The 26,065-nt window shown below is 39.9% G+C and overlaps 1 protein-coding gene across 6 annotated transcripts in view; it reads left to right on the forward strand.

Moving 5' to 3' along the window:
• Positions 1–26,065, forward strand: part of LOC126763484 (cell adhesion molecule Dscam2) — a 123,709-nt gene that overhangs the window by 84,248 nt on the left and 13,396 nt on the right. For 4 of the 6 annotated variants that reach the window (XM_050481024.1, XM_050481025.1, XM_050481023.1 and 1 more), the window contains exons 8-16: positions 3,613–3,764; positions 6,895–7,167; positions 13,077–13,364; positions 22,280–22,399; positions 22,711–22,884; positions 23,200–23,350; positions 23,594–23,874; positions 24,076–24,561; positions 24,648–25,964. In XM_050481024.1, coding sequence (XP_050336981.1) covers positions 3,613–3,764; positions 6,895–7,167; positions 13,077–13,364; positions 22,280–22,399; positions 22,711–22,884; positions 23,200–23,350; positions 23,594–23,874; positions 24,076–24,561; positions 24,648–25,964 — 3,242 coding nt within the window. Of the gene's footprint in view, positions 1–3,612; positions 3,765–6,894; positions 7,168–13,076; positions 13,365–14,261; positions 14,547–22,279; positions 22,400–22,710; positions 22,885–23,199; positions 23,351–23,593; positions 23,875–24,075; positions 24,562–24,647; positions 25,965–26,065 lie in introns of all 6 variants that reach the window. The other 2 variants (XM_050481027.1, XM_050481028.1) reach the window with 1 other exon arrangement.

Here is a 26,065-nt window from a genome sequence, read left to right on the forward strand (position 1 = left end):
TTCGAGCGACGATGCTGGTAAACTGCTAAAAGAACAGGGGAAATGATGTTGTAATGTAAATACAAGCGCACATACATGCATATACGGGCATGCATTGCTCCAGTGTGGCAGAGTTGGCAGCGACACGACATTTAAAGCGCTTCAAACTGTCCTCCGGGACCGCACGGGGTGTGTAACATCTGTGGTACCAGCAACAGCAAGTCGAAAAAGTTGCCAACTTTCTTTGTTTAGACACGCAAGGCGGTCCGCGGTGGCATGAGACGCAGCATATTCTTCCGCTTAAAACAGGTACACATCGCTTATACATATGTACATTGCCTCTCTTGGCTCTTGGTTACTCTCGTCTGCAGTTGGTTGGACATTTTTGCTGACGTTTTGCTCCTCTTTACTGCTCACTGCTTATAGTTATAGTATGTGGGTAGGTGAATGTGTGTACATTGAAGTTTTAACTTCCGTTTCCGCTTTAACGCCAACGCAATGCCGAAAGCAAACAATCAACTAACCAGTTGGGAGACTTCACGCACGAAATCAGCCAAAACTCGAGCCAGAAGCGAACTGCCAACAAGCAACTTTCGGACTCATTACATTGCCTTCCATGCTCGCTGTTGCACACTCCTCTCTGCCTGTTGGGGCAAACAAGTACCTACGTTGCAAGTTTGACAAGTAAAGAAAATAAAACGGTGAATATATGTATACATAGCGGTTGGTATTCTTCAGGTTTTGTTCATCGCCTTACCACGTTCATGGCAAGGCAATTGATTGTTTTTTTGCTTCGAGTTTTGTGTATTTTTCTGCTTTCCTTGCACGCCGTTGAACGCCGATTGACTCTGCTGGCTGTCAATCGCTGCGTCGATAATGTCTTCCAAGATTGCTTCGTTCGCTTTTTTGTTGCCGTTAAACGATTCATTGCTTTCGGTTGCCCAATAAAATTGTACTCCCTACTAATTTTCTCCAGAAACTTTAGCAAATCTCAATCTTTTTTGGCCGTGTGGATTCTCTTGTGCATAACTGTTTATTGGGCCGTGGACCAGGTGGCTTCGCTTTCAATAAGTCGGTTAGTGAACCTTTTCAACTACAGTTACACCTAACTTCATTGAGAGGCAAAGTTATTGTTTCGTTAGGGATTTTATCTAAACATCCCTCTCTCTATTTTTATTCCGGTACAAATTTTGTAGTACGATTTGTCCTCTTCTCCCAAAAACGCCTCAGTTTCGGCGATCACCTCTTCATTCGACGAAACTTTATTCCCAGTGAGTGTTCATTAGAGCTTTGAGAGCAGGAAATAAGAGCTGAGGACCAGATCTGAAGAATTCGGTGAATGTGGAAGCAAATCAGAGCCCAATTGACGCAATTATGCCATCGATTTATTACTCGGTGCATTATTTTAGTGAAACAGTGGTTTCTTCTTCTTCAAATGCGGTCGGTTTTTGGTAATTTCGTTCTTCAAACATTCCTCAAGTAGTTTCGAAGCATAGAGCTGAGTTGACAGTTTTTGGCCGGATAAAAATTCGGGTTCCGATTCCGGTTACTAAGACCAGACTGTCGTGGGAACGTGCACTGGGTTCCACGTCTTCGGTGCTCATTTCATTACGTCCAAACTAAGCAATTGTTAGTTGATTTTCCCTTGACAGTGTCTGGAAATCATACTGATTTTTAAGTCAGACCGGGGACTTTTCTATTGACCTGCTCTGTTCTTCGGAATCGGATTTCTATTGAAATTCTTTCTTTTTGTTATATCAACTCATAACTTCTACTTTCTTTTCGTTTTTACTCTGCTCCTTTACTAGTATAATTCCATTGCAAGTGAAATATTAAAAAGGCTTTCAGTGTCATTCTAAAAGCAATCCCAAAAGGGTGCAGACATCAACTCGTAATTAAAGGCGAGCAAATTTCATAACTGTGACCAATAAATATTGTTTGCGTCGCCATGTTGCCGTAATTAATGATTTGTGCAGAAAACAGCAGCTAAGCATACAAATACAGCAACCTCGCGCAGCTGCGGCCTTCATTATTCCCACTCAATCAACCCAACCGACCCAAACAACTGTGTAATTTGTTGAAGAACTTGTTGCAATGAAATTTCCGCTAATTAAATCACAAATACACAACATTCTTCGCAATCGTGCATTTTTCTGCTTTCGCACACACCCACTAGGAATTGCCGACCCCTAAGGGATGTACTCACGTATTGACGCCAATACACGCGCATCGTTAGATTCGCAAACTTCGTCAATGCCTGATGCAGCACGGCGCTGGCCGCTGCGATTGGCAAAGTTGGGATCGTTCCTTTGCAATATAATTAATTGCCAATTAGTAAAGCATAACGTTCACAACAAGTATTAGTTAGTCAAGTAAATAAACGGTACAGCACGAGAATCAAAGAAACAACAAATGACGACGGGTAATTACACCAAGAACTGGTTTAACATTGCGAACACAAGCACAGAAGGAATTGACGAGGTGAATAAGGAATGTTGCCGACTTCAGAAAAAACATGAGTCGAAAGGCGGCTGTTATGTTATATGGAGCCCAAGCGCCTTTCACCTTTAATTTGACATCGGTTGGGTTTTATTGATAACTCAGCGTCAACCAGCTACTGGATTAGCTTGGCAGTCGCTCAGCTTCTTGAAGCGAGTCTTCAAAGTATGTACTCTTGGATATTAGGACACACGCACTTATTAAAATTCCGTTTTTGCAGTGTCCTGCAGCGTTTGCCTCGGCAAATGTAATTATGTGACACTTGCACACAAGTCTGACTGGGTGCTGGGATGTTCACAGTTATGTGTGCCTTGCGAGAGAATCTGATTATTCACAAGTAGCAATGTTGGCAGAGGCAAAGGTCATAACTTCATATCTTTAAGTATTACAAGTACACTTTGTGCACACATACATAACGCATAACGATGTCATAATGAATTGCCATAAAATCCAGCAATAACAGCAATTCAGTTTAGGTAATTAAAATTGATTGATTTCCATTTTAATCGTCGCTTATGAACCGCTTACGAGAAGACTTCGTAAATTTAAACTTAAACTAATAAATGTGTGTATAAATATTTCTCATCAAGCGCTGCTTCAAAAATACTGTTAATTCCTGAAACTTGAGAGCGCCGCAGGCAAGGATATATTGAGCTGCCGACGGCAAATTGCTTAGTTATGAGCTCGAGTTTATAGCTTTAAAATTAATATTTTCACATTTATTGGCAAGCATACAATCGTGTAGAACTCTTAGGCCGTAATCCATTTGAACATGAAGGACTCTTTACTTGTAGATGCAGATCCAATATTTTCTCCGCAGTATTTTCAATCATACTAACGCATGTACTCCGCAGAAATGGACAAAATTTGAGCAACCTTAGACAAGAATGATAAAATGATGACTTGAATTTATATTCTATATTGAAATATGCGCTTGATTGTGTTTAAATAATTTTATTAGCTGTCAGAGCGGCGCATCTTTTCATTTTACATTGAAAAAGCTCATTTTACATTATATACATATGTATGTACGCGCTTGCTTTTACTCTTGTATTGAAGTATGAGGCTCATTCACTCACTGACACTAAATTATATTCTTCTTTTACACGCCCACTTTCATGCGCTGCCACACAGATTTATGATTGGGCAATACATCACTGTCCACGGCGATGTAATTAGTCACGTCAACATTAGCCATGTCATGGTGGAAGATGGCGGCGAATACTCCTGCATCGCGGAGAACCGTGCGGGGAAGGTGCAGCATGCGGCACGTTTAAATATTTATGGTAAGTACATATAATAAACGGAATAATAAACAAGCAAAGTTATAAAAATTAATTACTTTCTTAATATTTTCGAATGAGCCACTGAAGGCCGATGTTATTTTAAAAAGCTTTTCAGGCGCCGTGACTTTATGAAAATGTTGCCATCCGGTTGAAGCACAAAGGCACTCTACGTTTCGGCCATTGGCTTATGTGTCCACAAACCATATGTTTGTGTGTGTTCATTGTCCATATTTCTGCAGGTCATTCACAGGAAAATTGCGAAATTCCCGTTTATTTGCCTCCAACATTTCAGCTGCCCGACGCCGTCATTCAGTATGGACAAATTCATTTCCAACTTTCCTTTTTTTTTTGAATATTTCACCCGCATTTTGCACCCGCGGCGCACTTTTCAAACGGTCAGCTAAAATTTCATTGCGATTCTGCCGAATGGAACGGCACGCTATTCGCATGCATACCTTATGTATGTATGTGTACTGGTATTTACATGATAAATATGCATTCGAAAAATAAGCCTCGCAGAGATTTATTGATGTTCATGGAAAGCCGCACTCTCGATGCGCCAAAATAATTGCAAAAAGACACAGAGCCACATATGTATATGTACATACATACATATACTACTGTGGGCAAAAAATAGTAAGACATTTTAATTCAAATTTTGCGCGAAATTTGATGGACTATTTTTCTTCTAGGTTGGTATGATTGTCAGCGACATCTGTGGCAAATCCAAATCAAAGTAATGATTAGTGTTTAGTTCACGCTTGTCTTTATGAAATAATTATTTCACAAAGAAGTTCTATTAAATTTTGTGTGCGGAAACAAAAAGCTGGTGCCAAAACGTTCAGTATGTTGGATAAGACCTTCGATGATATGGGTTTGTCGCGAGCAAGTGCTTTTGTTTGGTACAAATTATTCAAAGAGAAAGCGTTGACGGCGAACCACATCTAGGACTGATATCAACATCTACTGACGAACAACACGTCAATAAAATACGTGTATTGGTGCTTGAGAATCTACGATTAATAGTCAGAGATCTTACTTTCATGGTTGGAATATCGAAAGTATCGGTGAAAACCATTTTGAAAGATTATTTGGGCCTAAGAAAAGTGAAAACACGATTGGTTCCAAAATTACCATATTTTTTCGGAAAACAGCGTCGCCTGCACGTCTGTGAAACAATGCTTTCCGACTACTAGAATGTCATGAAATGCATTATTACTGGCGATGAGTCTTGGATCTATGCTTATGATAGATGATAAATCGGGCGAATATTGTGTCAAAGCAAGGTCAAAAATCAAGATTATGCTGACAGTTTTTTCGTTTACGGAGGTGTGGTGCAGTCAGAATTTCTTCGGACTGGCCAAATTGTCAAAAAGGAACACTATTTGAGTGTTTTGAGTCCTTTGCACGAAGCTTTTCGTAAAGCGAGGTCGGAATTATGGACTGACAATTCTTGGCTTGTGCACCACGATAGCACCGTGGTCGCATTTAATGTTGCTTCTTCGTGAGTTTTTCGCCAAAATTTTCAACCATTATCGTGCCGCAACCATCGTATTCGCCTAAGTTAGCACAGTGTGACTTCTGACTTCTGGAAACCATCTTGATTACGCGCATTGAAGGCTATTCCGGAAATTGACTTTAGAACTGTTTCGAGGTTTCATAAAACCTTTGGCACAAGTGTATTGGGACCATGGAGAACTGCTTTGAGGGGACGACATAGATTTAAGAATTTTTTAATTATGAACAGAGTCTTACTATTTCTTACTCATAGTAGTATGTGTGGAATTTTAGCACTCCTTCTTTCGCTAATATTATTGTTGTATATCAAAAATAATTAGATATATAATTCAGGCCTCATTTTCCGAATTTTTGTAATGAAGAAGGAGAAGTGAAGAAATTGCGTCAGATATTTGCTGTGTGTATTTATTACTAGTTTTAGAAATAGATAGTAAACTTACTTCGCGTCTGGTAGTAATTGAAAAGAGCGTTGGAGAGTTGAGGACTCTGTGAAAATTTGATGGAAAGTATATTCCAAACGTAAAATGCAATTTCATAAATAAATACATATAAAACCTGCTAAATTTAACATTTACAGATATAAAATTGCCTAAAATCAAATTTTCTTTTTCATGTTTTACTTCTAAAACATTCAAATTCCCGAAGAGACTGAAAGCTTTTCTAAGAAATGCACGTTTTCTTACCAAAAACAAATGCCAAACACTAAAAATCACTTCTGAAAACCATTTTCAACAATTTTTGAGCATGAAGCGGCTTTAATTGCTGAGAGCAGCTTGAATAACATTTATTTTTATTACATCGCTGGTATGTCGGAACTCAGCTATGCAGCAGCATGCCGTACATTTGCGGAGGCATTAATATTTTCAGTGACAATGTTTGGCGGTAGCTTTCAGCAAATAAAAAATTCATACGCCATAAAGTTTGTCATAAATTTTATAAATTTTCAACTGGAAACAAGTGCGCCTTTCAAAAATGCAAATGCCACACTTTTTTACACTCAACATCCACAGCACTCTATTTTTCTGTTTCTGTTTCTGTTCCTTTTTTTGTTAGCTTTTTGTTAAGAAATGCAACAAATAATAAACATACTCAACGTAGAATTGAAAGGGCTACGAGAAAAAAACATTGCGAACCGCAGCTGCAGCACAGGAATCTGCTGACGCTGCAGTGACCCATATAGATAAAGCCAAAACATGCTGCCTGTTCCTTTTCTGTGGCCGAACGTGTACTCGTATGCCCAGAGGGTAGGGGAAACTGTACATACACACGCTGATATCTCCTGGACATGTGGAGCTTCAGACGAGTGTGCGATTGGTGTGAGTGCAATTTGTTTGTTTACCAAGCGACGAATTACGTAAACGTTCCCTATACGGCAGTTTTTATATGCTTGCAATTTTGATAATATTCCTGCCAGCTTACCGCCAAAGTGTGGGCATCACTTTCAAGCCTATTTTCTGCTATCTTTACTCACTAACTCGCCTTAAAAATTCAATCCATATAAATTCTACATTGTCATTTAACTTTCAAAAGCTTGCGAGCGAACTTAAATCAACCGTTATTTGAATGACAACAATAAACCTAATTTTTCACTTTTCTCTTCTTCCTTTCACAGGTCTACCCTACATCCGCCTCATACCGAAAGTTACCGCCGTGTCGGGTGAAACCCTAAACTTGAAGTGTCCCGTGGCTGGCTACCCCATCGAAGAGATACATTGGGAGCGCAACGGCCGCGAACTACCAGATGATATCCGGCAACGCGTGCAGCCGGACGGCTCGCTGACCATCACACCGGTGCAGAAGAACACGGATTCGGGCGTGTACACATGCTGGGCGCGCAACAAGCAGGGCCACAGTGCGCGGCGCAGTGGCGAAGTCACAGTCATAGGTCAGTATACTTCAAGCGAAACTGAGCTAAGTGTGCGAATAAAGGGGTGAATGGCGAGCATGAATATCGCCTCAATTAATACAACAAAAATACAAGTAGCAACAACATGGAGACAATGATAAGAGCAGAACAAGCTCATTCATATGGAAATTAGCCATTGCAAGGGGGAGGCTTCGATAAAATTAAATACAGCTTTTCATTATGCCTCCTGTATGGGCGACACTTAAACATTTCGCAGTGAAATATTTGAGAATTTAAAATAACGCATTGAACTAGTTAGTGAATTAGTTACTGAAGGGCAAATCAAAGCATATATGATACAAGTGTGAGGCTAATAAGCAAGATACAAGTATGGCCATCGGACATTTTAACCGTTACAGCTAAAATGCGTAGCACATTCCAATTTTGTAGGCGCAATAATAATAATTAGATTTGTAATTGCGACAACAGAGTGCGCGGAAGCAATTTCAATTCGGACGCAGACTATTATTAAGCCAACTTTTATTATCACAAGCGCATATTTTGCTTGTCCGCATTATTGCTTAACTTTATTATTGCTTTAATTTCGGCAATGAGCGGGAAGAGATAGGCACTTATCAGCACGAAACTTACGGTCGCTTGTGCAGAACGCCTGTGTTGTTATTGAGTGGCTGCCCAAAAGAGTCGCAGTTCATCACTTCGAAATGGGAACTCTTGCAAACTTCGCTGCGGTTGCTTATGAGACAGCAACTGCACGGCTTAACGACAACAAGGAGATGAGCAAGGCGGATATTGAGGCTGAGCTCGACGACAAAGTCTCTTTTATTTGCTTCGAAACAAGCAGAGAACTTGTTCTGTTGCAAAATGTTCATTGTTTCAGAGTTGAAAAACTTTTTGGCATTGAAATAAGTAATAATTGGAATCGCTTTTAGTTTTATTAGTAAAGTTTTAAATATGCGCGCTGCATTGCTGCAGGCTTTACTGTTTTGTACTTCCTTATGCACGACGTACTACAACCACACTGGCGGCCACTCAGTTTTAACAACTTTTATATTTTAATTAGTATATACTACTATAACTAATGTATATGTCCACCATTAAAGCTATTCTGGGTGTTTGTTGAAAAATTTGACGCTTTCAGCGAACGCGGATACTCGTTTGCCGCGACAATGTTAGCGGATTCATTGTCTAGTTCTGGGCTTTAAAAAGTTCCAAAAAAATAAGCAGAAGTCAGAGAAATTTAATATACATATATTATAGCCCCCAGCGTACTTTCGAATATGAAGAATATGTGTGTGCTTCCGAAGATGAGCACAGGTTTCGTTTCAGCTGAAGTTGGTTTACTGCATATTTGGAGGGTAGGTTTCTTGTCAGCTACTAGATTGTTCAGCAATTGTTCAAAGAGCGCTGGCAGCGCGATTTCCAAACATTAAAAGCGTCACGGAAGGCATTCTCCGGAATAGCCTTAAGAGCCGATCTTCATGCTGCTTGAATCTCCTCTGTCGTCTCAAAATACTTGCCATTCATTGGCCTTTTCAGGCAAGGAACCAGAAAAAGTCCGGGAGGCCACATTTGAGCTGTAGGGCGGCTGCGGAAGCCTTGGGATGCCGCCTTGGTTAGGTATCTGTTCACAAGAAAGGCGGTGAACCGGGGCGTTGTCGTGGTGCAACTTTCAATCGACTGCAATGTCCTGTCGGACCCGATTGAGCCTTCGTTTGGGTTTCTTGAGGGCTTCTACGTAAAACTTGGCATTGACGGTTTGGGCAGGAGGAACAAATTCATGGTGGATGCATTCTTTCGGTCTTCATCTCCGACTTATTCCCGGCCCTCCAAAACGGTTCCACCGAAACACACAACTTATTGTTAAAGCAACATCTGGGCAAGCCTGCTTGATCATATCAAACGTCTCTGTCGCAGATTTACCGAATTTCACATAGAATTTAATCGCGCACCTCTGCTCTATCGAACGCTGCATTTTCTGCTTGCAGCACTCACAAAAACACGTCGCGCGAAAATGCTTGTCCTGACTCTCCAGTGCTCGGAAACAACTGACCAGCCGCCCGAATCCAGTCGGTGCGCGCGCACTCCGAAGTACAGTCGCGGCGTTAGAAAATCAATCCTATTATTTTCCGAACAAACCCTGTATAACCCAATATAGGTTGGCAGTTGGGCGGCTTTGGTAATCACATGAAAGCGATATCTTTGGTTAGCAATCTGATTGCAATTGTTTGTAGAAGAAGGACGTTTAAATAATTTGATTTTCACCTGCCACAGCCAACGTCAGCAAAATCTCAAATGAGCATTTGTCACTCAGCAGTTTTCAACGGCCGGAAATGCTGCGCAATTTTTCGGTTTCTTCACAAACCAAATTGCATTTCGCCGCCTCGCAAATACCGCGTTTCTCTTCCGTCTTAATCAACTGTTCTTTGTGTTAAGGCATAAATGAGTGAGAGTTAGAGCGTGGGCGCCTGGGCTTAAGTTGGGGTGTGCTCATTCATATGGATACATAATCGTATGTGAGAATACATTACACATTCATGTACGCCGAAGTCAAGTGGGCGCCTTATCGAAAGTTATATATAATACTTACGTGTATACCCAGCTATGTTTGTGCAGTTGCAAGAATCATGGTACTCAAAAAGATTCCCTTGGAGTGGACCGAAGTATATATGGATGCAACTAGTTCTCATTTCTGTTCTTTCGTGCAATCGACTAATGACTTTCGTAACTTCTGCTGAGAAACTGATGAAGTTTTCACCGATTTGGAATAGAAGAAAAATGCATTTCTGAACCACTGTTATTTTCTAGGGGTGTTCTTCCTTGTACAAGTTAGCAGACTTTCAGAGCTGTGCTTTCACTTGTTCGTTGGCGACTCCGCTGAGACATTTTGCGCCTTTCAATGGCGTGCTATTTCGGATTTCCACGTACTTGCAGCGATATGATGTATACATTTTCCCCGCCTGCGACGACCCACTACACACTTTTTTGGTATCCTGGACAAATTAGGCCCTTGTGGCATCTTTTGTGTACTTTCATAAACACGAGCGAAAATAAGCCATATATGTGCTCGCGTTTATACGAGGCGTATGTATGTATGTATGTGTGTAGGCATTAATCTGTGGTGGTGCGGATCCCCATTTTTAACGTTTAATTTAAATAAGTGTGCACATTGCCACAATTGTATGTGTGTTGTTGCTGCTGTTGGCACTTTAGGGACTCGCTGCCGCAAAGAGTCTGGCTCATTTGGTCGTACATATCTACAGACAAGTGCCTGCATGAAAGTAAATGAATATGACTGAGAATTTGTACCTCATTAGCCTTTTGGTTTTTGAGGTTTGCATATTTACTTTGCCGCCACTCCACAAGTGTTCCTCGCATTCATAACACATCACTCCATTGGTACACCACATGCCTGGCACATTCTTACATACATACATATGTATATATAGTACATGTATGCAGGTATTACTGTAAATGCTGCTGGGCCGCAAGGGTTTGCGGTAAGGTGTCTGTGTTGGTGTTTGTGTGTGAATTAGCGTTGACATATTTAATGGCGTGCCAGCTATTAACTTTGGCAACACTGTTCATTTCAGCAGCTTCTGAAAATTATTTAAAAATAATAAAATTATTATTTTAAAATTAGTGAAATAAATGAAAGATATTATTTTCCATCTTCAATCTTTACAAGAATTAGTTAACACAAGTTTCCGTTGTAAAAAATTAATACAGAATCGGTTATCAGAAAATTCAGTGTATTTTTTGGCCTTCTCCATTTTGGCTAATTAGCGAGGCCTTAATCAGCAGCTTTTTATATGAAAAACATACAAAATATTTTTGTTAAAACTGCTCATCAGCATAAAGGCAAGCGATTGCTGTCGGTTCTCTCTTGAAGTTGCTTCATTCAATAATTATAATGAGCATCAGTTACTCTCTTTTTACTTTACTTCCAAACGCAGAACTCAGTCTCACAGGAAAAAATTCTTTCGCTCACACAACGTCTAATTAATTTGAACGTGCTGACCTACAATGCAGCTTTTCAATTGCAAAAAAATTAGCCGTAATCAGTTAGCTTATTAACAGCAACAGAAAGCAAAGCAAAGTTGCCCAATTTTATAAGCGCAAACAGGTTAATTAGAGGAAATGGAGGATAAGCAAAGAATGTGCGCATAAATCTTTCAATTCTAAAGTGTGTTATATTAAAAAAAATAGTTAAAATAGGTTAGGTTAAGTAAATCTGGGAGGCCAATAAGCCATCCATAGACCAGTTTTGATACTTTGCGATGCCAGATGGAATTCACTTGCTAAGTCCAAGAGGAGTAGTCATCGTTTAGGGTGCCTGCGCTTGACGCGAATTTTAACAGGCTCTGCGGCCTTACTTTAGATACCTCCAGCAGTGTATCATACTGAGGGGACCCCAGATGCTGACAGCGTAGTCTTGCCAAGGCGGGAAAAGTGCAAAAAAGATGCTCTATTGCTTCCCTGGTGCCCTGCTCTAGGCATTTCCTGCAGTTTTTCGATCTGTCAGCCCCATCTTGCGGGCGTGTGTCGCCACCGCATAATGACCAGCTAGCATTCCCATCATGCTCCTACAGTCTCTTCTATCCAGTGTCAATAGAAATGCTGTGTACTTCCGATCTTCTGTTTTGCACATGACTTTTGCAGTTTTACTCCCTGGTATCACGTTCCATCGAGTTTTGATTTTCTTTACCAAGCTTCTGTCCAGATCGTCGTACAGACAATTTATGGATTTCCCAATGTTGATCACGTTTTTGGATGTTGGCCTTACACAATTAATGACAATCTCGTCCACTATTTCATTGCCCTCGATGCCGTTGTGACCTGGCACCCAGTAGAATTGAAGTTGCTTATTTCTGGCAACACTTTCCACTGCTACCCTGCTTTCGAAGATACTTCTGGACCGATATTCGATACGAGGTTACTGCCTCCTTGCCATCAGTACAGATGTTTAGCGTGTTGCGCTTAGCTAACACACCTTTACGCCAGCCATCGTTTTCTATGTTTACTTTGAACCTTCTTTCCCAGTTGAAAAGTGGGGTCATGTAGTCGCTGTTTGCCCAACCACCATTACCCACCGAGCTATGTCCGAAGGTACTTTATGTAAATTCTACTGCAGCCAGTAGTCGTGCCGCCGATTTTGCTGCGCAGTTTTCAGAGAAGAGGTCTGTAGGTTGCATTTTTAATACCAGTTCAAGAGCTACCATTGAAGTTGTTCTTAAATCCTCTCTTATGCACAGCGCAGCAAACCTCTGAAATCTTCCATTAGCTCCGGTAGGTGAATTTCCGTACGCCTGTCCACCATACTACTGCACCGTAGAGCAGAATTGGTCTTACCAAGGTACTTGGTGCGGTCCTTGAGAGAGAGAGTTGTGTCTCATTTATAGAAGGAAATCTCAATAGTAGAATTTTGTGTTTTCTGTGAACACCAGCAGGTCCGTTTTCTGCGAGTTCAACCTCAGACCCGCTTGCGATGCCCAGTTCTATACTGCACTGTGAGTGGTGGTCATAATACTGCTAATGGTCTGTAGTTAAAATAAAGCAATAATCTGGTTTATAATTAAAGAGCTTAGTCTACAGGGGTGTTTTAAAAAAATCATCCATTCAAATATGTCATTTATTAGGACATTTTTCTAAGCAAAGATATTCAAGCGAGCAGGCAACTTCAGCTGCAGAGAGCGAAATCGATATAATGATATATGATACGAAAAAAAACATTTCAAAAATATTTTAATATTTACTATATCCAAATCTTCGCAAGGTGAGTTTGATAACACATGTGCATAAATACATAATATATGTTTATTTAAATACGCAGCGCTTTGAACTTACAGACACCCGCTTTAATGTACTATAATTCTGCACTTCTTCTGTCCTCACTGCCCAACTCCCTTGAAACTTCCAACTTCCTACAGTTCCTCCTAAATTGAGCCCCTTCCAGACATCGATTCTACAGCTAAATATGGGCGACCGGGCATCGCTCACCTGTTCGGTGGTGAAAGGTGACCTGCCACTGACCATCTCCTGGCGGAAGGACAACAGGCCGATCGATCCGACGCAGCATATGTCCGTGAAGCAGGTGGACCAGTACAACAGCATATTGGTCATCGAAACGCTGGGCTCCGATCACACCGGCAACTACTCGTGCGTCGTGCGCAATTCAGCAGCCGAGGTAGAGAACTCTCAAGCGCTGCTGGTCAATGGTAAAGAGATGAAGCCTCCACAAAGCGCGCCCATAGTTGCGCTTTGAGCATATACTTACATACACAAATATATTTCATTTATTTCCACGTTGAGTTAAATCACATTTTTGTGCAATTGATTTTTGATTTTTACAACGATTGTTGTAATTGTACAGTTTAAATATAGCTACAACAAATTTGTTTATATGTATGTACATAAATATTTTATATATACATAGACTGAAGTAGTGTTTTTGAATGAATTTTGATTTTGCCCGTTTCGTATACATAGATACATATATCATTTACTGTTTATTTACCTTTAAATTGGAGAATGCATTTTATGTTGAAAGAAAGTACGAATGTAAGTGGCTTTGAACCCATTTGAAGTCAAAAAATCGTTTATGTTTGTAGTATGTTTATATATAGTCCACCAAGATGAGGTTTAACAAATTTTCTTAACATTAATTATATATAACTCTGATTCGTTTGAATTTTTTAAAGAAAATAGTTTATTTTCTCTCTGGAATGCTTCAAATTTGTAGTGTTAACGTATTGTAGATACAAAAATATTCAAAACTGCGAAGGTTTAATCAAACAACTTTGAGAGAAAGTGTAGCTCGTAGATATGCCTTTAATGGTATATAGTAAACATACATATATAAAATATAAATAAATTCAAGTAACTATAAAAATTTTCAGCTAAACGCGTTCAAGTGCTACGAAAGCCCTGACACAGCAATCACTCCGCTTCGCACTAGACAACGTTGGTCCGCCGCAATACAACGCTGGTATAATTCCACTCTCTCTCTCTCTCTCTGCGTTTAGGCGAATACGAATATATGCTTATTTTAGATAACGAATAATATGATTGAACTTTTTAAATTACATAATCGATATTCTTGTATGTTATTACAGTCCCACCCATAATAGAACCGTTCGTGTTTCAAGATGGCCTCGCCGAAGGTATGCGCACGCGCACAGTCTGCGGTGTGTCGCGCGGTGATGCGCCGCTCAAATTGATCTGGCTCAAAGATGGCGAGCCGTTGCCCGAACTGTTGGGCGCCAATGTCACAATGCTCGATCAGTACTCGTCGTTGTTGAGCATACCGTCGTTGTCGGCGTCGCACACCGGTGAATACACGTGCGTGGCTAAGAATCCGGCTGCCGAAATTAAATACACCGCCGTACTGCAGGTCAAAGGTATAGTATGACGGTGCCTTCGTACCTACACGCATACATACTCAATAGCGTATGTATGCATTATCCATAGGAGGCACACGAGCTTCTTACTTTTACTAAATGGAAGAAAGATCCGAAACTTTCCAAACAAAAATTAAATTTTATATTGACATAAAATAATTATTAAAATTAATTGAATTAAGGGAAATAAATAACAGAATATAAAATGTTACCACCACATCACATCACACACACACAAACTATATTCTCGCAATGTTAACTTCAACAAAAGGTTTCATCAAAAAATTGGGCGAAGGAATCTCGTGCTATAAAATGGCAGCTAAAATGTAGCTTAAGCAGATAATCCCCACTCTGACTGTTCAAAAAGCGTCTTTAGGCCCTTCAATGCAAGGAGTGAACATTTCCATGCACACAATTTCACCACGACCTGCCACTCTCTTTATTCGAGATTCCTCTCAATTTTTGTACGCCGAATTCGCTTTTATTTTTACTTCGGTGAATTTTTGCTCGAATTAAAGTATAATTTTAAGTGCGAATTAAAACAAAAAAATATAAAAAATTGTTAATTTCTAAAACAAAGAAAATTTCTAAAAATGAGAAAAGCTCTAAGATACGCGTTAACCGATCTTTTGATGAAATCTCTCACATATACATACACAAACCACATACCACTTGCACACACCTTAAAACAACACTCAAAATAATAAAGACCAATGATTAATAAACAAATATATTACTATAAAATAGTGGAACTAACGGTATCACTAACGAAATTTAAACGAACACTCTACACAACTTAAAATGAACCAGTTTTTATTTAACTTTTCCGTTGTATACTAAAATGGCTTTTTATGGATTTCAGTTTTTAATTATAATAAATAGTGGCTATTGATTTTTTAGCATCAGTATGTAATACTTCCAAGAAGTAAATAATTTCGAACAATAAAATAACGTAAAGTGGAGTTTATGAGATATGTTTAGGTAAAGGCGGCGTTCAATACAAACACACTCGAACAAATTGTGAACACGCACACACAATCACATATTTAGCTGAACTTTGAAAGACCCCTGATATCCCCCTTTAACCAAAATCCATCCTCCAGTCGCTTTGGCACGCTGTGGGTTTTTTGTACGGCAGATCACCAGGTAACCTAACTGTTGCACTGCTTCAAACGCTTCTTACTATTTTTATTTACTATTGCATTGTTTTTTATTTAAGGAATATGCATTGCTAAGCGCTTTAGATAGTGTAGTTGCGATTGTAATGATTAACAATTAAACAAACAATTGCCACAATTTGGTCCTAACTACACACAGCACTACGAAGCACGAAGAAGTCGCCAGCAAAAACGAGGCACAAACTCGAAATGGATCAATGGATCGCGATCGCTGCCTTTTACCGGCGTATGTGTATGTCGCGGAAGGCCGTGGAGCTTTTTGTGCTTTTTAGACGCTTTTACCTGCGCACCCGCTGTACCCGCTATCCGCTCCTTTGCTCTGCTTGTTAAGCTCTCTCTACTCGTGCTACATTCGCAAACAACTTTCTGCTTACTCTTTAAATCCTCGCTAAACACTCGCTATATTTTATGTATATATGTATATGCAGATAAATAAAAGGGAATCACGTATCAGTTTAAGCCCCGCTTTTTGTTACGCGGCTTATGTCATGCGACACTCGCGCAAACCAACGCTGGCTGCCTGTGCCGTTATATATGTGCATATACATATATTTATATTGTATTTTGGGATTTTCGTGTGTGGCTGTCGCGCTGTGGTGCCAGAAAACAACAACAACGTAAACATGCTTAAAGCTTACTAACAACTTGGTATATCCTGCTTAAATTTCGCGCTCAACTAACCGACATTCGTTGCGCTGTTTTTATTATCATTTAAAGCTTCGCAGTATTTGTAAAGTTATTACTCATGCCACGGCATGGGCGTATGTGTAGCTAGTTTGCTTACTTTTGTGCTCCCCGCTCACCTAAACCGCACTTTGTCACTCCACCATTTATGCTATGCTCTTTTGCTCTTTCATTTTGGTTTAAGGCTATTTTGTGCATGAACTATGTGAAATATATGATTTTTACACTTGAAATACGCGACAATCTCGGTTTAAAATAAAATGATTTCTAGATTTCGAAAACTTCGCGACTTTTGACAAATTGAAATTCAAATAATTGGTGCTCAACTCAATGCTTAAATTGTATCGAAAACATTTGGTTTTTTCCGTGTTTAAAAATTTTTTCGGAATCGGAACGAATTGGTTTTAATTTTTTTACTGTTCGAAATACCGAATGAATTGGTTTAAAAATAGGAAAAGTTATGCATAGCCTTTATTGCTATCAAAGTCATGAACCTTCGTTCGATTCGTATACATGCATCGTGCAATACCGAATGCATCGAACTAACGCGAGTTACTTTACGTTTAAGGCTGCCGGGTCCACACAGTGCTTTTGAAATAATTAAGTGGTTACATGGATTTCTTCGGGTAAAAACACAGTCTTTTTCAACAATTTGTTACAAACATACACTACTGACAAAGAAATTTTGAAATTTTTGGAAAAAAATATTTTAAAGTCGGACATTGCGGCGCCATTTCCGGTGATCCCTCGGAAAAAAGTCGCGTCCGCGTCGGCAGGATAAGACCTTACAGGTTCATCTAAAGTGAAAAAATTTGTGTATCAGTTAAAACCTTAACTTAGAACTTCGACCAAGGAAAAAATTGAAAATTGGATTTTTGGCAGACATTTTTACTAAAAAAATTAAAATCTCAGTTATTATCGAAAGCAATCCTACATCCAAGTCCTTAAGGGGTCCCGGTGGTCTAGAACGCTCAAATTAAGGGTGTTTTCTGGATATTTTTTCAAGGTTTAAAAAAACAGCAATCGATTTAAAATTTTTACAGTTTATTTGTACACTTATGAAAAGTATAAAAATATTTTTTTGTTAAATAAAAAAAAAAATTGAACGATATTAAAAATGGCGTCCAAAAAAAGCTATCTTAAAAAATGACTCCCGGTGCCGTTGTTGATTTTGACTCTTCACAACATCTGAAACATAAAAACCAAATAAATTACTAATCCGTAGGAGTGCAGCTATCGCAGGAACTACAACCAAAAAAAAAATTGAAAATTAAAAAAATTTCGCACTTTTGAAGTTCAGATTCTGAAAACAGCTATTTTTGGACCAGTTTTAGATCGAAAAAAAATCGAAGTTCTTAAAATTAAAATTTGATTGTAGTTCCAGCGATAGATATTGATCTTATAAACACCATATTAAAATTTCAATTGATTCGGATAGATAGTTTTTTTTTTCATCAACGGCACGCCGAAAGAAGTAGTTTTGAGATAAATGACGTACAAAGCATCTATTCATTGAGCCCCTCGACCGCGCCCTATCTGCTAAAACGGCTGTAGAAGCTAAAATAATGTGAATATCCTTCCAAAAATTTTAAAGTATATTCTTAAAGGATTATACTTTCGAACTATCAAACAAAAAAAAACGACCACCTAGACCACCGGGACCCCTTAAGAATTAATTGTATCTCAAAGACTTGCGTAAAATTTCATGAAGATCGGTTGAGTAGTTCGCGAGAAATCTTGCCAACCCACTTCAAAAACATAATTTCGAGAAAACGCGTTTAAAGACGGCGCTCTTAGCCTAGTTATCTGCCTTCGAGCGCACAAGCTCTCAAGGCTGTATCTCCAAAACGATTACTCAGATCACCTTAAAAATTTAGGAGAATGTTCTAGAGGTATTGTAGAATTTAATAGGACAATAAAACAGTGATTTTTTTTTAAAGGTGACACCTTAACTAATGTGTGTTGCTAAATTTTACACAGCTCATTCACTGTTTAAAAAGTTGCCCGTTACAAAGAAATACTTTAGTTCTCGCATGCTTTTTTAAGTTATTACTTCTCTAATAATAAGCTGTAGTATGCCTAGTATTTAGAAAACTGCTTCTTATAACTTTTGTTGCTTTTAGCATGTATGTATGTATGTATAATTATGCAGCAGATTTGCGTGCTTTGCTTTAAATGCTTTTGTGCTTTGTTCATTTTTTTGGTTTGAGACTTTCGTTTTCTAACAAAAATCATCTAAAGACTATGGCTTCAAAAATTGCAAAAGACTAACTTTATATTTTAAGGCTGTTGTGTGCAATGATTTTTTTGCTTACCCCCGCGATACCAAAGTTTTGGAAGACTAGCATAATGAAAAATGCAAAAATACACACCGAAAGCTTTACTGTCCCCCCAACCCCAGCAGGTTTATTATACTTTTAGCAAATCGCATTTATTTCTCCATAATTTAATGGCTTACAATTAGTTTTCACTTTATCATTTCACTGAAATCTGGCGTCACTCGTTTAACTGTTAAGTTTGTGCTAAGTTTTTTTATCGCCTTTTTTGTGCAATTGAACGCTTTTGTAGCCACGCAAAGCTGCTCGTATATAACTAAATGCTTCAATAATCACACATACATATTTGTAAAATGAAAAGCGATTGCTTTGTTGGCCAGCGCTGTCGTCTGCAAGCGCATTTTGCTGAGCTTTGATTGAGGAGCGACGCTAGCAGATTTGCTATATCGGTTATATCTATGTGTATGTGTGTTGGCTGTGTGGTGTTTGAAGCATTTACTTGTGTGCTTTAGCTGACATTTATGTATCTTTTATTTGCAGCGTTACGATGGTGATCAATTTGAAATTTTTGTTAGTTTTCATTTCCATTCCCCACACGAAACGCTTACTTACATATGATCAAGTACATAGGTGTGTGTGTATCAGTTTGATAACGAAGTAATCATAATTTTTCATTGCATGTGTATAACTAAATTCCCCGCTAATCCATCCAAATCACTGACACTTTCGACAGTCTGGGAAGGGTGAGGTGTTAGGTATTGCAGCTGGAGCTACATCAGTTTTGAATTTCGTGTGTATTAAAGTTCCAAATTATATAAAAATTTAAAATATAAGTATAAGCTTTTAATCAAACATTGATCGGCTCTCCACATGAAAAGTAGACAGCTTTTTTGCTAAAGTTGTATTGGGTAGTCGAAAAAGTCTTTTCGTATTTTTTCAATAGATGTCGTTGCAGTCGTATATCTCCAGTGCTACCAATCACATTGTGTCATACCATATAGTGTTGGAAAAGTGAGATTTTAAGCGTTTTTAACCTAAAAAAAATTAAATTCGGGGAATTTGAAAAAAGTTTCAGCTGTTCAAAAAAGAGTGAAAATAATGAAGAAATACCTTATATTTTGAAATTTTTGTATAAAAAGGGAAAAATGCCAAATGCGAGCCACCAATGAAATTTGTTCAGTTTACGAAGACGTTGCTGTTGTTGCGTGTAGCACAACAATGGTTCGCTCGTTTCCGTTCCGTTCTGGAAATTTCGTTGTGAAAGATGCACCTCGCTCTGGTCGACCTATCGTTGAAAAAGTATATGAAATTATGGAAAAGATTGACCTCGACCGTGACATAAGCAACCATGATATCGCTAAGAAACTTAACATTCATTATCAAACCGTTTTTAACCATTTAATAAAGGCTGGCTGCAAAAAGAAGCATGAATTGTCTATGAAAAATTTAATGGACCGAATTAACATCTGCGATTCTTTGCTCATACGCAATAAAATCGAACCATTTTGAAGCGAATGGTCACAGGAGACGAAAAGTGGATCAAATACGACAATAATGTGCGAAAAAGATCAAGGTCCAAGCGTTGTGAAGCTCAACAAATGGTCGAAAAGCCAGGGTTGACGCCGCGAAAGGTTATGGAGAGATTGGATAGGAATGATCAACTATGAGCTGCTTCAGTATGGTGGAACGATTGATTCTACATTTTACTGTCAACAACTGATGAGATTGAAGAGGCAATCGAAAAAAACAGACAGAACTTGTCAACAAAAAGAGCTTCGTCTTCCATCAGAACAACGCTAGTTCACACACATTTTTGGTGACTTGGCAAAAACTGGGAGAGCTTGGCTGGGAAGTTTTGATGCATCCACCATACAGCCCTGACCTTGCACCATCAGACTACTATTTGTTTTGGTAAATGCAAAACTCTCTTAATGGAGAAAAGTTGGCTTCAAGAGAAGCCTGTGAAGATTACTTGTCACAGTTTTTCGTCGAGAAACCAGAAAAGTTCTGATGAATTAATTTCTCTAGCGGAAGAATGGCAAAAAGTAGTCGACAAAAATTTATTTATTAGTATAAGAATAAAAAAAAGTTGAAGTTTGATTAGAAATACGAAAACATTTTTCGATTACCCAATATTTGTGTATTCCATTTCAATAAAACATTGAACGGTTGAGGAGATCTTTTAATTAAGAGATCTAATAATAAGTGTGATAGAATTATTACATAAGCACTTTTAGACCATAGTCTACTGCATTGCTTTTATACTGCTGTAAACCTAATAAGAAGGCCAAGCGCTAAAGAAATGCCATTATTACTGGCACAGATGCGAAAAATAATGAAATTTAAATTTACATAATATTGACATACATAGAGTATTTTATAGCTGCAATCAATCCAACAAAAAAAATTTGAAATTAAGAATGAAGGATTAATGAAGGAGTGGCATTGCATTCTGTTTTGGTAGCAAAATAATCACTTCAAACTCCATGTAGGGCTGCTAGTGGAAAATAATATAACTAACACCTAGGCATTCCAATAACTTAAATTGTGGAATAGAAAAAAATAAAAACAATGGAGTCTGGAGTAGAAAATTTCAAGCGACAACTATTATTTTATGGCATGATTAAGGCTGCGCTTCAGCACCAATGTTTGCTGGGCCCGTGAACACCCACATGTGAAGTTTATATGACAAAACTGGCAGCCTATTTTCTATTATTTCATAGACCATTATTTTATATACCCTAGGGTAGACTTAAAAGCGAAATAGTAAGATAACAGGTTCGGTTTGATTTCGAATGCCTTCTGAAAAATCTTTGCACACACAGTTTGATGAGCTTCGACTTAATAAGGCGTCTGACTTTATTGGCAGCAATGTAAGACAGAAAAAAAGGTACAACTTGAAAAGTATGGAAATTTTAATGAATTTATTACATTTTTTGTTTGGGTTCTTATCGACTTTGGTTGCATAAATAATTCCAATTAAGGTCTAACGCATTTAGTTCATTATTCACATTTTTCGGCGTTCGGATTCATTCTTTATTGTTAAGTACCGTTGAAATGCCTTCAATTCCGTAGTTTTTTTAGTTCACTTTCACACTTTAAATAACTGTAAATGAAAATTAAATAAAACCTATTATTACAAACATCTTTCAAATTACTGTTGCTCAACTTTCTTCTATGAACTTACTTCTGAATTTTCTTGCTGTCTCTAATTCACCCAATAATTTTTTCGGTTAACCACTTTAGATTACTTTGAATGTTATTAATTAAGGGGCGAAAATAAAACGCCTTAAGTAAGATTATCATTTGGCCCAATTAAAATTCAAAACTGATAATTTCCTTATTAAGCATTTCGTTTGTTTCTTTTTCGTTGACGACTATGAAAATAGTATTTCCAATGGTTTCATTCATTTCCACTCTGATTTATTGCATTATCGATCCGCATTCAGGCTTTGCTATAATTGTCCACTTTTTTGTTATTGCTTTTCGCTCGTTGCTGCGCGCTCTCCTCTGCTGTCATCTCCATGCCATCTCCATTTGTCGTTTGTTTTGGTCAACCTGCTCGGCTTGTGGTTTCGGTTGGGGTGCCGCGCAGTGCCGCCACGCTGGATTGTCGAGCCGGCCGACGCAAATGTGGAACGCAACCGCCACATCATGTTGCATTGTCAGGCGCAGGGCGTGCCAACGCCTAGCATCGTTTGGAAGAAGGCTACAGGTACATTGAAATCGCACTGGTAAGAGGTGTACATAAAAATTGGTTGTTTGAAAATTCAATACTGCAAAAATTAAAATCAAAAACTGAATTAATTGAAAAAAAGGTTTATAAATAATGAACGGGAAAAGTATGAAAACCAAATCCAGTATATTGGAATATAAAGATTACAGATTTGGAAGCCTCGAAACTCAATATTTATGTGCACTCAAGCAATGCAATTATTTACGAAATATTCGAAGTATTCAGCGTCACTTTTTGAGATATTTAGCAACACATTAATTCTGATAATTATCTTACCATGTAACTTACAGGTAGCAAGTCGGGAGAGTACGAGGAGGTGCGTGAGCGACCTTTCACCAAACTGCTGAGCAATGGCTCACTGCTGCTGCAACACGTCAAGGAGGATCGTGAGGGCTTCTATCTGTGCCAAGCGAATAACGGCATTGGCACCGGCATCGGAAAGGTTATACAATTAAAAGTTAACTGTAAGTTCGAAGAGCCAAAGGAATTTACTTAAAAACTGTTATGTGTGTGCCTGTGTGTTCAAGGGAAATAAAAATATTGCCCAAATTACACGAAGCTGTAGCTTGAGGCATTAATTATATACCCATAGGAGGCTCCACGTGCATGGTGTATGGTGTATGTATGCGGATGAGTGCTCGTAATATTTGCCACGCGTGCGATAATATCAAGCACTTGCTTTGTGTGTGTGCGCAAACTTTTAGACTTTTCTACAACTCACTTTGTGAATTCTGCTTTATTTATGTGTCATGTGTTTGTTTGCATTTTTAATGATACAGCCTCGCCGTACTTCTCATCCACTTCACGCTCGGTAATGGTGAAAAAAGGTGACACAGCACTGCTGCAATGCTCTGTCAGCGGTGACAAACCGATTAATATCGTTTGGATGCGTTCGGGCAAAAACACACTGAATCCATCAACAAATTACAAGTAGGTCGAGAGGGACAGCCATAGCAAGCTCTCGCAGCTCCAAATCAACACCTCCTGCCCCACCAGTACCCATCCGCCACACTCCTACATCATTTTCATTTTGCTCATTAATCTTTCCCTCATCCCGCAAGCGTTAATTCTATCAGTTGTTATTTAGTGTCCGCATATTTCCCACAGGAGCATTTTCTCCACAAATGATGAGTTGCATTTTTTCCGCTTCATTTCACATTTGTGTCATTGCAGAATTTCGGTGAAGCAGGAGGCCACGCCCGACGGTGTTTCTGCAGAGCTGCAGATACGGATGGTGGATGCCAGCGATAGTGGACCGTATTTCTGTCGCGCCAGCAATCTGTATGGCAATGATCAGCAGTTGGTGCAGCTGCAAGTGCAGGAGCCACCGCAACCGCCCACTGTGCTGGAGGCGGCCATGATATCCAGCCGTTCGGTGAATTTGAAGTGGCAGCCGAAAAGCGTGAACACAGCGGACATCTCCAAATATATTGTGGAATTCAAGGAAATGGACCGTAAGTTGCAAAATTCATCGAACAATACTGAAAGAACATTATGATTTCCGCAGCATGAAATAAGTTTTAATTTGACCTATGACTGTCAAAGCATCGACTTACAAATCCTACCATTTTCGATTAAACTTTTTTCCATTTTGAAACATTTAAGACCTAAAACGATAACCTACTTTTTTAATTAACTTGCATTGATCCTTATAGCGCTCTTCATTGAGCAATGGCAGCATGTCGAGGTAAAAGATCCACCCACCTACACAGCCCTGATTGAAAATTTAAAGCCCGCCACCCGTTACTCCTTTCGAGTGATAGCCGAGGGCACCGCTGGACGCAGCGCTCCCAGCCAAGAGTTGGTGGTCCGCACCGAGCCACAACGGCCGGCTGGGCCACCACTCAATCTCTCCGTTCGTCCGTTGTCTTCCACAGAATTGCTTGTCAGTTGGTTGGCGCCGCTGGTCGAACTGCGTCATGGCGATATACAAGGTTACAACGTCGGCTACAAGTTGGCCAGTTCGGGTAATTCTGCTTACAATTTCACCTCGGTATCCGGTGACGGCGATGGCGGCACCGGTGAACTCTTGCTGAGTAGCCTACAGAAATTCGCGCGCTACAATGTGGTTGTGCAAGCGTTCAATCAGGTGGGGCCCGGCCCTCTTTCCGAACCGGTGTCGGCGCAAACCATGGAGGATGGTAAGTTTTGGGTGCAGCTTTATATTTGCTTTCATTTTAATTATTATTTTCGTTTGCACTGAATCAATTTATATTCAATGTGATAGTGCCAAGTCGACCGCCTGAGGATATCCGTTGCGCAGCGTTGACCTCGCAATCGCTACAAGTTTCCTGGCAACCGCCACCGATATATCACACCAACGGACTATTGCAGGGTTATAAACTCATTTTCGAGCCCATTCTAGATGATTTCTCACTCAACAAGGACGAAGTTGAATCACGCAAGACAACCGCGCTGACCACGGTGCTGACGGGCTTACGCAAATACACCAACTACAGTATACAAGTGTTGGCGCACACACGCATGGGTGACGGTGCTCTATCCAACCCATTGTACTGTCATACCGAGGAGGATGCGCCAGAAGCGCCCGCAGACATTAAGGTGGTCGTTAGCACGCCACAATCTTTGTATGTGTCGTGGCTGCCACCAACAGAGCCGAATGGGGTCATCACAAAATTCAACTTGTATATGCGTGTGGTAAATGGCCGAGAGGAATTGAACAACGAAAAACGAAGCCTGCCGTCGCAGCAAGTACACTTTGAAGCGAAGAATCTGCACCCACACATCGAGTATCAGTTTTGGGTGACCGCATCAACGCGTGTCGGTGAAGGCAAGAGCTCACGTGTTGCATCGCAAATCACAACGAATCGTGTGCCTGCGCGCATTGTCTCATTCGGCGGTCCGATAGTGCGACCATGGCGTTCAACGGTCACATTGCCCTGCACGGCGGTGGGCAAGCCGAAACGCGAGTGGTACAAAGCGGAAACGCCACTGCGGCAAGGTGGTATGCACAATTCACAGTTACTCGACTCGGGCGACCTAATCATTTCGAGTTTGCAAATTTCGGATAGCGGCAACTACAGTTGTCAAGTGGACAATGGCATCGGCACCGACCGTCTCACGCACGTGCTGCTTGTGCAGGTGCCGCCGTCGGCGCCGGTGCTTTATGTGACCAGCGCAACTTCCAGCAGTATTCTGATGCACTGGAAGTGCGGATTCACCGGCAATGCACCCATCACTGGCTACACGCTCTTCTATCGGCGCGCCAACAGCAATATGGATGAGATGCTGCTGTCGCGTCACGCGTCAAGCCACGAGCTGAAGGGGCTGGTTTGTGGCAGCACTTATCAAATTCATTTGACTGCTCACAATAAAGTGGGCACCTCACCGGCCAGCATAACTCTACACGTGCGCACTCAAGGCCAGTCACCAGGTATGCCTTCGACTACGAGCTTGATTGCACCCAACTCCACTTCGGTATTGGTGCGGTTGCACACTTGGCCAGATAATGGTTGCCCCATTCTGTACTTCGTTCTACAATATCGCCCGGTTACTGATGAGGCAGAGCGCGACTGGATACTGGGTAAGTGAAAGTGACGTTGGCGTGATTTAGTTCGATATTGTCAATTAACCGGCAGCAAATTTAATTGAATGTCCAAATATTTTTGGATTGCTTACCATTAT

The sequence above is a fragment of the Bactrocera neohumeralis genome, chromosome 6, assembly GCF_024586455.1.
Source record: "Bactrocera neohumeralis isolate Rockhampton chromosome 6, APGP_CSIRO_Bneo_wtdbg2-racon-allhic-juicebox.fasta_v2, whole genome shotgun sequence".
Taxonomy (NCBI): Eukaryota; Metazoa; Arthropoda; class Insecta; order Diptera; family Tephritidae; genus Bactrocera; species Bactrocera neohumeralis.